Raw genomic sequence first — 14,842 nt, 5'->3', positions numbered from 1 at the left:
TAAATAATCATGTGTCTGGTACGGCACAGTTTTAATGAGGTACAGTGGTGTCCAAGTTTCTTTACTTTAATAACCTTTAGCAGCCTTTGGTTACAATCTGAAACGAGGGAAATTCCACAGATAAACGTTCCTCATTATTGTTTCTAAGCAGCTTTCACATTGTTAATCATTTCAGATTTTGAGTTTGAGTGAGTTCAGGTGACGGAGACGATGGGCGGCAGTTTGAACTTGTTTTTTCCAGGTCCCGTGTTGTTCCTCTTAGAAACAGGGCTGTGATAATCTGGCCTGCTGCCTCTCTGCAAAAGTAAACACACACACACACACAGGCTTTAGTTTACAGTTTACTCTGTTTAACAGTCTACACAAAATGCCCTGGAGTGCTGCACCTCACAGATGTCCTGTGTCTGCTGGCCCTGACGCTGCTTGATTCGAGAATTTAAACTGTAAGTGCACCATTAATGATGTCCTGTAGGAGAAAGGTAGGCACCTTTCTGTTGTTATATAATCGCACTGCAGACCCTGTACTGTGTTGTTTTTGGAGGAACGTAGGAAACCACCCCCCTTCCCCATGATTTTACAACAGTGCTGTAAAAATGAACCTCACTCTGCAGCTGTGAGGCGACCCAGGGGAATAAATACAAAGTCTTTAACAGCAATATTAGAGAACATGGGTTTTCCTAAATTATCAAGTCACTGCTCATCCCTGTTTAAAGGTGTCCTATCACAAACAGAAGTGTATTATGTTATTTAAATATATTCTATATCAGATTAAGAAAAACAAATGTGATCATAATTAGAGAAGGCTTTTGTGATACTTTAGCTATTGATGTTACTCTGGCACTGAAGCTATTTGCCCTAATTATCTGACAAATCCTGTCAGATCCATCATTTTTGGAAGATGGCAGTCCACTCCAAAGTCAGTGAAAGTCTGTGGGTTGTTCAGATAAAGGCTCCAAAGTTGGGGCCTAAATTCAAACATTAAATTCACAAGTCTTTCTGCTGATGGTGATTACTTTTCTCCAGTTTTGATCATGGCTCTTTTTCAGATTTCACATATAAGTTTTATATATGGCGATATGAATGTTGAATCTATTTTAAAGGCTAAGCACCACTTAATGGACCTCCATGAATATTTCACATTATTGTAGTTACTGACAGATATAAGTATGAATTAAAATGAAAATAGCAGCTTAATTTGCTTTAAAACTGACAATTTTATTAAATTGACGGAAAAACCCGAGCTCGCTACGGAAATTCTTGAACGCAACCGTGACGTCACTGGTGGACAACAGCTGAACAACGCCGACACTATAAACCTCCGTAATGCAGCTACGTAGCCGAGTATAATCTGAGACACCGAGTTTAGCGAGTCAAGCTAACGTTAACTAACACCAACTAAAACAGGCGAAGTGAGTGTCCTTACCCTGTTTACCTCCATGTTACAGAGGCTCTTGAACACCTTTCGTTGGTGTCCTTACATGCCCATATTGTTGGAAAAGCGCCAGTGAAATGAGCTACAGATAACGGAGTGAGCGGTCTTTTAAACTTTATTCCTTGAATTATTAAGAAATAACATGTTTTCTGACTATCAATAAACACAAGTTAGGAACTCAAATTCCACTGTATTTATTTGTTTGACACTTTCATATCGCTGCTGCTTAGCCTTTAAACAGTTAAATACATTTCACTTACACCCTTTCTGTTCATGTCAGGATAACTCAATGTTTCCCAAACTTTTTCTGCAGTGACTTTTGTAGATAGCTCCCCCAACTCCAAAACACACACTTTTTATTGAATTAACAATGTGTGTTTTACCCTCTGTACAGTCCTTTTGAGTGCGTTGTAAAATGACACGGCACCAGGTCCGAGCAGCTCAGTACAAAGATGCTCAAACTGCTCCTGTTCATCAGCCTCCTGTCCATCAACACACTGCTGTTAGTTTCAGAACAGAATCATTAGCCACTGACTTGCTTTAGCATTTCCGACAAAATGGGTAAAAACACGTCAAGTTTTTTACTCTGAAAACTACTATTTTCCAAAACAAATTTTGTAGTTATTTTCCCTTTTAAATAAACATGAACTGACAGACCAATTACGTCCTCTAGCCGAGTCTGTTGGGAATCGAGCTTTCGCTCAAATAAACAGCTGTGTTGAAAGAGCTGCAGTATAATCTCACGCAATGCCTGAATTCACATTTAATTTTGCAACAATTTTTAAAGATAAGTCCAGCCCAGTTACTTCAAAATGTACAAAATTTAAACCTTCACTTTACTATGGATTTATTTAACAATGTGTTCTTGAGTTACTGACCAGAGTCAAAGCTTTTTCCACAGGTATTAAGCCAGGTCTGATAGGTCCACCGTCTCTGAAGATCGACTGAACCTCCTCAGGCAGCAGGAAGGACTCGTTGTACCAACTCTCAAACTCTGTCACAGACACAAAACACCACCACAGCCCATAAATCACTGTCAGAGTAATAGATGACACACTGTAACCTATAAACTGGAAATAAATGCAGAAAAACAGTGATTTTTATTATGGTAGTTTTGTTACAGAAGACAGTAAGAGAGGTGCACTGTAAGTTGAGAAGCTCACCAGTTAGCAGGCGTATACGACACTGGTTAACCAGGTGCTGACAGTAGTGCACCTCATTCTTGGTGTCAAGCATCTCTTTGTAGCTCTTCCTGTAGTGGTCCTTCATCTCCCTGAGACTCCTGACCAGGGTTAACTCTGCCTCCTCCAGAACAGGCTGACCCTCCGCACTCACAAACTGCCCTGAGGGACAGACAGAGGCAACAGGCTGCTAGCTGAGGCTCTTATTGTTTACTGCACTAGAGTATGCTGCTCTGTTTCAAATGCAGTGCTGGAGTAAATATGTTCCAGTGTTCGTTCAACATATCAGTGGATAACCTTCTACATTAGCCTCTCACGTCTTATTGCCCTCTGCGTGCAACATTTCTTACGTGGATTCTAACAAAGAGGCTAACTCTCTAGTGCCCCCTACAAACAGACCACACTTTGGTGAAGGCTATAACCTAAAATCTGTGGCACTAGAGTGATGTTTCATATATAAACTACTTAGAAGAACATTTCTGGAGTGATGGAGCTCCATCCACTACCTCGGGAATCAGAAGGAAATGTTCCAACACCTTGTGCCTAGACTACAATGGAAAGCTGAAGCTGTTACTAAAGTAAAAAAGAACAAACTCCTCATTAATATTATTGATTTCAGACTAAAGTTTGGATGTCCACAAACCCTTCAGTCATAGAGTAGGTCTGATCAACAGCTGCTGATACTGACCTTGACTCTGTCTTTGTTCTCTGCACAGCTGGAGTTCAGAGCTGAGCCGGTCAATGTCTCCTTTGATGGAGTTAATGGTGTGAGTCAGTTTGTGCAGTTGTGAGAGGCGCTCCTGCAGCACAGTCTTGTTTTCCTGCAGGATGCGGTTGATCTCGCTTCCTTGCTCCATCTTGAAGTCCTCAAATGCCTCCATCTTAGATGGAGGGGTGCTAACATAAGGAAATAATGGAAATGGATGCCTGGGCAGAGATGCCTTAATATGATGTGTTTACCATGGCTATGCATTTCTGCATGATATCAAATAGGAATGTGCTCCCTGTTGAGGTGGTTCAACCAGGAGTATCCAAACATATGCCCATGTATGGCTGTGCATATACTTTTTAAATTCATTCATTCATTCATTCATTATCTGTAACTGCCTATCCGGTTCAGGGTGGGTCTACATGGAATCATTGTGTGGGAGTGACTGTCTGTGAGGAGTGTGGTGTGTTCTCCCTGTGTCCGCGTGGGTTTCCTCCGGGTGACTGTCTGTGAGGAGTGTGGTGTGTTCTCCCTGTGTCTGCGTGGGTTTCCTCCGGGTGACTGTCTGTGAGGAGTGTGGTGTGTTCTCCCTGTGTCCGCGTGGGTTTCCTCCGGGTGCTCCGGTTTCCTCCCACGGTCCAAAAACACACGGTGGTAGGTGGATTGGCGACTCAAAAGTGTCCGTAGGTGTGAGTGAATGTGTGTGTGTGAGTGTGTGTTGCCCTGTGAAGGACTGGCGCCCCCTCCAGGGTGTATTCCCGCCTTGCGCCCAATGATTCCGGGTAGGCTCTGGACCCTCTGTCACCCTGAACTGGATAAGCGGTTACAGGTAATAAATGAATGAATGAATAAATGTTAACATGCAGCAAAAGTGCTGTCCTCTTCAGTTTTTTTATATTTTAGAAGAGCAGCTAATGAACAGATTCATTGTTTGGTGTGCTGTAGTGTAAATGTGCAGTAGGTAAATACACCAAAATCTCATACTCGCTTTTCTCCTTGGCTTCTTCCTTGATTGTTTGTGGAGCCTCAGGGCCCTCTGGGTCACAGGTCGGTGTAAGGGCCTCTGTCTCTCTCTGAGTTACGGTGAGGGCCTCTCCTGGACCTGAAACTCCTGCAACATCCTTTCTATTGATGACAGAAAGGAAGAGAGTGGCGGGCTAAGTTAGAGAATACGATTAGAGTGAAGGTTCTGGTGGGTAAGCACAACCACAGTACTCCTACACTACAGTTGTCTCTCTCTGTAACATGATAAATAAGAAATACTGTAAATGTCACTGGAAAAATTGGAAAAAAAAAAGTCCATCTGCCAATTTTTTTTTATCTGTGACAATGTTACATTGTGTATTAAAGTTAAAATTGTGAGCACAACTAAATTATACTGAATAAAGCTCTGGATAAACATTACCAGGCCAAAGTTATTTTGCTTAGGTCTCATCCACACGTACAAAATGTGACTTAACAAGACCACACACATTATCACTGATGCAAAGCACTGAATAGCACTTGCAGATTTGTACCTAAACATGAGTGAGTGAGTGAGAAACAGCGCCCCCTTTTTAAATGTGAGTGCGTTACATGTCAGTTCCATGAGGTGTCCTCACAGACAGTCACCCGGAGGAAACCCACACAGACACAGGGAGAACACACCACACTCCTCACAGACGGTCACCCGGAGGAAACCCACGCAGACTCAGGGAGAACACACCACACTCCTCACAGACGGTCACCCGGAGGAAACCCACGCAGACTCAGGGAGAACACACCACACTCCTCACAGACGGTCACCCGGAGGAAACCCACGCAGACTCAGGGAGAACACACCACACTCCTCACAGACGGTCACCCGGAGGAAACCCACACAGACACAGGGAGAAAACACCACACTCCTCACAGACAGTCACCCGGAGGAAACCCGCGCAGACACGGAGAACACACCACACTCCTCACAGACGGTCACCCGGAGGAAACCCACGCAGACACAGAGAGAACACACCACACTCCTCACAGACGGTCACCCGGAGGAAACCCACGCAGACACAGAGAGAACACACCACACTCCTCACAGACAGTCACCCGGAGGAAACCCACACAGACACAGGGAGAACACACCACACTCCTCACAGACAGTCACCCGGAGGAAACCCATGCAGACACAGGGAGAACACACCACACTCCTCAAAGATAGTCACCCGGAGTGGGAATCGAGCCCATAACCTCCAGGTCCCTGGAGCTGTGTGACCGCGACACTACTAAATTATACTGAATAAAGCTCTGGATAAGCATTACCAGGCCAAAGTTATTTTGTGTAGGTCTCATCCACACGTATAAAATGTGACTTAACAAGACCACACACATTATCACTGAAGCAAAGCACTGAATAGCACTTGCAGATTTGTACCTAAACATGAGTGAGTGAGAAACAGCGCCCTCTGTGGTTCACTTTTTAAATATGAGTGCGTTACATGTCAGTTCCATGAGGTGATTGGCGTCTACGAATGCCATATTCAAGTTTTTCTTTGTAGAAGATGAGCTGAATTTACCTGCGGCTCTCTCTGCCCTTCTTGCCTTTGCCTTTAGTAGGTGAAGGAGGTTCAGTGAGCCTCTGTGAAGGTGCGGCCACTCCGAGCCCAAATCCCCCCTCCACGTCCCCCACACCTCCCACTGACTCCTGACCCTGAAAAGACCAGTGGGTGCAGCAGTCATACAGTGGACAGAGATGACAAAACAAGTTCATTTATAAAGCACAACCTACCAAGGATTAAGTTCTGTCCTGAAAATAACAAACATGCTCTATAGTAGTCCAGGCCTAATCGCTGTCGGAGAAAACATCCTTACAGGTAAATAACCGATACAAACAGAACAACTGAATGAAATAGGAAAAGTATAAAAAACAATAAAACAGTACAACTGAAGCGCAATAATGAACTGCAAAAGACATACATCACGGAGCTGATTAAAAGAGTAGAATGTGTAAAGGACATGGGTAAATAAATGTCTGGAGTTTTTGGGGTTAATATAAGCCTGCTTTGTATTATAGTAAAAGATAAACTCTGCCTCAATTAGCAACATTTTAAAACCATGTCTCTAAGTGGCTGGCAGACATTAAAGGGACTTAATACAGAGTAAAATACTCAGGTGTTAAGCCACCGTTTACTGAATAAGCTCCACTGAGACACCTCTGCTGGAGATAAAATCATGAATTAACTCCTTCAGATCCCAATAACACTATTTTAGTATTTTTTGCCCATTTTTCCTCAACTATCATTCATTCATTATCTGTAAGCGCTTATCCAGTTCAGGGTCATGGTGGGTCCAGAGCCTACCTGGAATCATTGGGCACAAAGCGGTATACACCCTGGAGGGGCGCCAGTCCTTCACAGGGCAACACACACTCACACCTACGGACACTTTTGAGTTGCCAATCCACCTACCAACGTGTGTTTTTGGACTGTGGGAGGAAACCGGAGCACCCGGAGGAAACCCACGCAGACACAGGGAGAACACACCACACTCCTCACAGACAGTCACCTGGAGGAAACCCACACAGACACAGGGAGAACACACCAACTTCTCATAGACAGTCACCTGGAGGAAACCCATGCAGACACAGGGAGAACACACCACACTCCTCACAGACAGTCACCCGGAGGAAACCCACACAGACACAGGGAGAACACACCACACTCCTCACAGACAGGCACCCGGAGGAAACCCACACAGACACAGGGAGAACACACCACACTCCTCACAGACAGTCACCCGGAGGAAACCCACACAGACACAGGGAGAACACACACACTCCTCACAGACAGGCACCCGGAGGAAACCGACACAGACACGGAGAACACACCACACTCCTCACAGACAGTCACCCGGAGGAAACCCACACAGACACAGGGAGAACACACCACACTCCTCACAGACAGGCACCCGGAGGAAACCCACACAGATACAGGGAGAACACACCACACTCCTCACAGACAGTCACCCGGAGGAAACCCACACAGATACAGGAGAACACACCACACTCCTCACAGACAGTCACCCGGAGCGGGAATCAAACCCACAACCTCCAGGCCCCTGGAGCTGTGTGACCTACCTGCTGCACCACCATGCCACCCCTCAACTATCAGATGCCTACAATTCCACACTATCACTTTCTTTCAACTGCCACTGATGATACGTCAGAAATTTGTCACCTTCATTTATTCCCACCAATCACTGACAAAAACCTCTAAGTAATTTGGCAAAACAGTAGAGTGAATCTGGGCATTGTCGGTCTTGTTAAGGAAAACTGTCTCGCAGGATTTGGCCTAAATTCACTGTCAGAAAAAGGCCTCTATCTCTAAAACAGAAACTTTTACTCGAAGGAAACATACACAATGTGAAAAGCTCAAAAATGGTGGAGGTATTACATTTTGTGACAAGACAGTGACAAGTTAGATGAAAAATAAAATTGTTAAAACAGTCTCTGCCTTGTGAAATTGTGAAATACATGATGTCCCTTGTACAGTGTACTGAGTTTGTACCACAGCAGCAGGAGAAGACTGTGTGCTCTGGCTGATTTCCACACGAGCGTGTTGCTCCTTCAATTGTTGTTCCTGCTCCCTGTTAATAACACACACACACATCATTTACGCATTTCATTTATGCCAACACTTTAATTCTTCATTGTCAAAAATACCTAGCTTACTTATTAGTAGTACTAGGAAATAAGCAGTAAATTCAGTAGGTTCTGAGACACTACAATGTTAACAAGCTGTTGTTGGCTACTGTTATTAAAGTAAAACTATCATTACTTACTTTAAAGCTTCTTTAAACTGGGCAAATACCTCCTGGACTTGTCTAATGTTCACAATCTGAAACAGTTAATAATAATAATTTTATATATACAGCACTATTAATATAAGTTCAAAGTGTTTCACAGACAAGCAATTGTTTAAAAGTTATTTAAAAAGGTGGAAAACAGATAAAACCCCTAAGTACAAAAAGAGGAGTGTTAAAAGTGTGAACTAATGTTTAAAACAACACAGTCTTCAAAACAACTCATATATATTTTAACCACAGCCATCATACTGACCGTTATCTCGTCCAGTGTGCCGGCCAGGTATCTCTGAACCTGGCTCTTAACCTCCGCTAACTGGGTTTCGGACAGATTCTCATAAGACACACCCGCACGATTGGCCTTTGTGGGAAAAGTGTATTTATACAGCACTTAGACTGATCCTAAAAGCACAGCTTCTACATTAAATATGTTCATTGAATTTGTTTAAAATTAATGTTTCTATGAATAGCTGACTTCCAAAAACACTGGTTTAAACCTTACAATATACTCTCAGGCATTTTTATAAATGTCTACATGTGAGCACTCACCAGGGTGTCATGATCGAAAGCTCCTGCTTCAGAAGTTGAATTTCTTTTTGAAGTTTCCTAATCTGGAGCTGAACACCAACAGTAAAATAATTAATCTTAACTTAATCCCAGTTCAGCGTGTGCAAATATATTTTTAATTTCATATAATTTCATCTTTTGTTGTTGCAGTTGATATTTAATTTTTTCCCAAAATCCTAAATTCAACAAATAAAAAAGTGTAGATTAAAATGTGTAATCTGTGTTAAATGTAACATCAATTAAACGTAATTAAATCTAGGGCGCCCAAACTGTAGGAAATTCTCCTCCTGATTTTGCAGTCTTTAACATGTGAGTAACAAGTGTACCGCAGGGTCGACGCGCTCATTGATGGACGGCTCGGTGCGAACACACTTCATCCTGGCTGCAAAGCGGAGAGTGGAGAGCTGGAAGAGGGTGAGAGAAAACACATCTGACTCTGGGATAAACAGAGGTAAGTCATATGTTGTTCTACTTCATCCTGTATACAGTTGGCTTTTACTATAGTCTTCCTCACCGTCTCCTCGATCTGTGTGGCTTCACCATAAACGTTAGCCACCAGCACAGTGTTACAGTTCCCACCTGCACAGGCACAGCAAGGGTAGTGTATTTTGTAAAACTCGCAATAGAAAATGCACAAAAATGCTGACTTTCATCACAACAACTAAACAACAATGTCAAACATGATCCTAAAGGTTTGCAGTGAGTATCAGACTGACCGAGAGAGTCTCTGAGAGCGTGGGTCAGTTTGCTCTGTCTGAACGGCACGTGCTCTCGGCGCCGGTCCGTCAGCGCTATAATGGCCTGCTCCAGGAAGGACAGAGATTTGTTGATGTAAAGTGCCTCTCTCTGCACCTGACCCTCAGACTGGGGCAGACAGACATCAGGGGGTTAACCACACCGAGAGACAACCTCTCAGCAACAATTCATTCTGAGATATTAGAATCAAAAGTAGATAAATAGATTTATGTTACAGAGAAACAATAATGTTCAGTGTGTGCTGATTTTCAAACATGAAAAAAAATCTTATTGTGGTATATATTATTGCTGCTTGTGTATTTCAGTAACATTCCTATTTACATTATTTATTTACACTTCTATAGTGTCTTTCTAGACACCTAAGGACTCTCAACACTGTACAGAAGGCCGTTCCACTCAACACACACACACTGGTGAGAAGCGGCAGCCAAATGCACACAGCGTACCCTCCCCCTGGAGGACTGCACTGAGCACTAGGGGGTTCACCCAGGACAGACTGACCATCCATATCTGGGCACACATACATAGAGACACTCATTTTCTCTCTCTCTCACACAAACACACACATATACTCACTACACAATAACCATTCAATGCTTCACATCAATAACAATGACTGAGTGCATTTCTAAATCATTGTAAATTCCACCAAAATAATCAGATGTGATCCTAAGGATTAAACTGATTTGAGGTAAAATATGGGTTGTTACATGAACTTACCCCTGTTTTGCTGAGCCTCTCTGAACCTGCGAGGTCCACCAGGTTGAGTTTAGACGTAACATACGGAGCATCTGACAGCGTGCGAGAACGAGACTGTGGCACACCAGACAAACACGCACACACACACACACACGCACACAGAGAATCACATACATTATGCCCTGATGTAGGCACACACATACTGTATAATCTCTAATCATGCACTATTATCACAGGCTCAAACAAACAAATATTGTTTTTAACACAACTACAAAATGTATCAAGTTAACAATAAAATATCATGGTATTGCTCAGCTCTCGTCATTGACAAACTTCATGGAAAATTACTTGTACTATTTATCTATCTGTATAACTGTCACTGTCACATCTGACATTAAAAAGTACTTTTGGCCCAGGCACATGGTAAACAGAGCAGAGGGAGTGTGAGTGTCTCTGAGTACCTCACCTCGATGTGGATGGTGAAGATGCAGTGTGACCTGGAGGAGTTCTTATTGAGGGCGTGTTCACCAATCATTCTGTTCATCTCACCCTGTCAAACACACACATGACCTGTAACTGTTCAGTAAAATAAGGCATATCTTCCCCGTGGGAAAAAAAAAACCCTTGAATTGACAAAATGATAACGTTACCAAAGAGAAAAAATTTTCTTAATTAAATTACAGGCTCTGAACAACAGACCTTCCTTAGACTTTAATTGTTCTTATATCTCACAGATTCTGAACTCCAAACCCCATTTCCAGAAAAGTTGGAGGCTGTGCAAAATGTAAATAAAAAAAGAAAACTTAAACCCAATCATATCACTGACCTGTTGCCAATTTAATTATTATTCTTTTTTTGTAACATTACACATCTTGGCCAGTATTGTTTTGCCTTTTCTCAACTTTATTGATATGTGTTGTTGGTATCAAACTCAAAAGGCGTATACAGTTTTCAAAATACAATTTCAAAGTTTCAACATCAATCTTTTGTATTGATTTAAATTATATGAGGCTTAAATCATTTGCAATTCATTGCATTCCATTTTTATATAGATTTACATATTTTATTTACATATTTACACAGTGGTGGCGCAGCATGTAGTGTCTCAGTCACACAGTTCCAGTGACCTGGAGGTTGTAGGTTCAATTCCCACTCCGGGTGACTGTCTGTGAGCAGTGTGGTGTGTTCTCCCTGTGTCTGTGTGGGTTTCCTCCGGGTGACTGTCTGTGAGAAGTGTGGTGTGTTCTCCCTGTGTCTGCGTGGGTTTCCTCTGGATGACTGTCTGTGAGGAGTGTGGTGTGTTCTCCCTGTGTCTGCGTGGGTTTCCTCCGGGTGACTGTCTGTGAGGAGTGTGGCGTGTTCTCCCTGTGTCTGCGTGGGTTTCCTCCGGGTGACTGTCTGTGAGGAGTGTGGTGTGTTCTCCCTGTGTCTGCGTGGGTTTCCTCCGGGTGACTGTCTGTGAGGAGTGTGGTGTGTTGTCCCTGTGTCTGCGTGGGTTTCCTCCAGGTGACTGTCTGTGAGGAGTGTGGTGTGTTTTCTCTGTTTCTGTGTGGGTTTCCTCCAGGTGACTGTCTGTGAAGAGTGTGTGAGGTGTGTTCTCCCAGTGTCTGTGTGGGTTTACTCTGGGTGCTCCGGCTTCCTCCCACTTCCCCTTGACTACTCAAAAGTCCATAGGTGTCAGTGTGTGTGTGTGAGTGTGTGTTGCCCTGCGAAGGACTGGCGCACCCTCCAAGGTGTGTTCCTGCCTTGCGCCCAATGATTCCGAGTAGGCCCGGACCCACCGCCACCCTCAACTGGATAAGCACTTACAGACAATGAATTAATTAATATTTAAACAGCATCCCAACTTTCTTGGAAATGGGGTTTGTATACTTCTATCTATTTTTCCCATATTTCGTAACTTCCTTTACAATTTAGTCACCCAATGTAGTTCCTGTGCATTCCATAAACTGAAAAATGTTCTATATTGAGCTTTAGATTTGAGATCTGTGGTGAGATGATTATACTTACACCTTTAGCGTCAATGACAGTACCTGAGGATAATGTTGAGAAATCACCTCATCATTGGCTCACCTCAAACAGCAGATTGAGGCCTGTTCTTCATTGTGAACTGAATGCAGAGTCATCCCCTTCACTGAAACGCCACCCCCAGGCTCTTCCACAACAGTCAAGGCCCCACCCTGCGCCACACCGCCCTGTTTTATTGAGGTCAACAGATCAACCAAGGTCTCATTGTAGATCTCCAGAAAGGAGAGCTGCACAGAGAAGGTGTGGTCTACACGCTGCTCCAGCTCCTGAAACACCTGACCAGACACAAGGACAGAAATGACACATTTAGAGTATGTTATTACTATTTTGTATTACATTTTATTAATGTTTGCAGACACTTTTATAAGGTGCACCCACTGTGGAAACAGGTGTCCCACTGTGCACATACAGTTTGTACTATCACCACAGAAATGCAAGAGCATCAGTTAGATGGTTATAAAGCCTTGAGTTCAGAAGAAGTCTAATTGTGTTCTCTGGAGTGATGGAGCGCCATCAAAAACCCCTCTTCCTTCACTGAATTTCTGAAGGTTAAATTCAGTCATATTCTCATGAAAATATTCTAACATCTAGTGTGAAGCCTTCCAGTAACAGCAGACAGACAGAAGCAAACTCCATATTAATACACTTCATTCTGAAGAAATGTTGGATAAGTTTATGTCGAGAACATGTGGAGGTCATGAAGTGTTTGCTGCTCTTTAAATTCAACCAGCTGCATTCAAGCAAACACACAAATGTGCATGACCTCTAGACTAGTCATTAGTTTAGTTTATGAAACTGTACACCAGTACCTGCTGTATGGCTCGAGGGATAATGCCCCTTTGTTTGTAACTCTCTGTGACACCAGTCATTGTGTATGTCTTTCCTGCTCCAGTCTGCCCAAAGCACATAATTGTACCTGAAAATAATAGAAATGTTGAATAAAATGTCCTGAAATACTCTACATGATTTATGTGTAGTTATACATAACTATAATATATATAGTATATGCTATAGTGATATGACAAGTGATTCCAAGCATATGAATGGAAATATACAACTGTATTATTGTATATAGATAACTACATAGGCTAATACAGTATGCAGAATAACAATCTATTAATATCAAACAACTTCTGTAAATGTTATTTTTCTTTTCTCATACTGAAATACTTCCTTTATGATTACTGACCATTGTAGCCCTTCAGAGCACCGAGCACCACACTGTGGGCCACACTCTCGTAGACCTCCTCCTGAGAGACATTGTGTAGAATACCACTCAGCCGAAATGTCCAAGAGCTCATTTGATTATTCACCACCCCCCCCCTGGAGTCCCGCTTGTGTCGCACATTCACTGTCTGAGGGAGAGGGAAGTTAAAAGTAAACATTTAAATTAAATTTAAATAAAAAAGAAGAATTAGAATCACTTTCACAAACAATGTGTTTGTTTTTGTTGTGAAAAGTCAGTTCTGGCTGCTTTATGTAGAAAAGTGACCCCTGTTATCTTATGGATACTTGTTTACCTGTTTGTCTGGCAGGAAATCAATCAGCTCTTGGGCAAAGCATGCGGTGGGTCTGGTCCGGACGTAGACCTTCACCTCACTCATAATTCCTGGCAAAAACAAATAAACCAATAAACAAAAATTAAGGCAAGTTTTAACGTTATACCACACTGAAAGTGACACAGGGAAACAAGTGCTAAACTGGGAATTACTGCTATTTTAATTTAAATAGTGGGAGCTAATGTTTTCCTGTAAACTGCCTCTGCATCATAGATTTAACTCCAAAAACCTCTTGTTGTTTTCAAGAACAACTTAAACTATTTATGCCTGTGGTTCTGTGCTGTATGTTATATTAACTATGTATTGAATATTGTAGGTGCAGCAGGTAGTGTCGCAGTCACACAGCTCCAGGGACCTGGATGTTGTGGGTTCGATTCCCGCTCCGGGTGACTGTCTGTGAGGAGTGTGGTGTGTTCTCTCTGTGTCTGCATGGGTCTCACATATGCTTACAATATTCCACGACCATCGCCTCATCTTGCAGCATGATAATGCACGGCCCCATGTTGCAAGGATCTGCACACAATTCCTGGAAGCTGAAAACATCCCAGTTCTTGTATGGCCAACATACTCACCGGACATGTCACCCATTGAGCATGTTTGGGATGCTCTGGATTGGCGTATACAACACCAAGACTACTGACGTGCAGACTGACCAATTAAATGTTTACAGAGAAGGTTATGGACCAATAACGGTAGCTCTACAGTCATACCGTCCAATCAGAAGATTTTAGGCTACTTCACCACGCCCCCTTCTCACTCAAGCGAACCAATCGGAGTAGGGGAGGGCGGGACTAGTTGTGAACGAAACTTCTTGAAGTTCTATGTAAGCTCTAGAAAAACAAAATCCCGGACGTTTGTGAAATTCCGCCCGGACATTTATTTAAGTCTAAAAAGAGGACATGTCCGGGTAAAAGAGGACGTCTGGTCACCCTAATTATAACAGATACTGACATTTTTTCTAACTGTTCTGACGCTTTTTTCTTGGCAAAGGGGGAGTGCTCACTAACACAGATATAGACAAATTTGTGAACAATATTTGAGAGAAAAAGGCATTTTGTGTTCATAGAAAAAATCTGATAGAGTGTGT

At 42.8% G+C, this 14,842-nt stretch overlaps 1 protein-coding gene across 1 annotated transcript in view; it reads right to left on the bottom strand.

Annotated features, from left to right (window-relative positions):
* Positions 1-29: 29 nt before the first annotated feature.
* kif9 (kinesin family member 9) overlaps positions 30-14,842 on the bottom strand; it is a 15,094-nt gene continuing 281 nt past the window's right edge. Inside the window, 22 exon segments of the mRNA XM_066680188.1 lie at positions 30-296; positions 1,816-1,914; positions 2,311-2,426; positions 2,596-2,775; positions 3,302-3,510; positions 4,307-4,447; positions 5,863-5,996; positions 7,852-7,930; positions 8,126-8,181; positions 8,403-8,507; positions 8,696-8,709; positions 8,712-8,763; positions 9,040-9,117; positions 9,228-9,292; positions 9,430-9,577; positions 10,190-10,282; positions 10,635-10,718; positions 12,242-12,261; positions 12,264-12,471; positions 13,006-13,112; positions 13,386-13,551; positions 13,717-13,805. Of these exon segments, the coding sequence (XP_066536285.1) occupies positions 195-296; positions 1,816-1,914; positions 2,311-2,426; positions 2,596-2,775; positions 3,302-3,510; positions 4,307-4,447; positions 5,863-5,996; positions 7,852-7,930; positions 8,126-8,181; positions 8,403-8,507; positions 8,696-8,709; positions 8,712-8,763; positions 9,040-9,117; positions 9,228-9,292; positions 9,430-9,577; positions 10,190-10,282; positions 10,635-10,718; positions 12,242-12,261; positions 12,264-12,471; positions 13,006-13,112; positions 13,386-13,551; positions 13,717-13,800 (2,340 nt within the window). The 5' untranslated portion in view covers positions 13,801-13,805 and the 3' untranslated portion in view covers positions 30-194.

This window comes from Hoplias malabaricus, chromosome 9, assembly GCF_029633855.1.
Source record: "Hoplias malabaricus isolate fHopMal1 chromosome 9, fHopMal1.hap1, whole genome shotgun sequence".
NCBI classification, from domain to species: Eukaryota; Metazoa; Chordata; class Actinopteri; order Characiformes; family Erythrinidae; genus Hoplias; species Hoplias malabaricus.
This window is presented reverse-complemented; position numbering and strand designations above follow the sequence as displayed.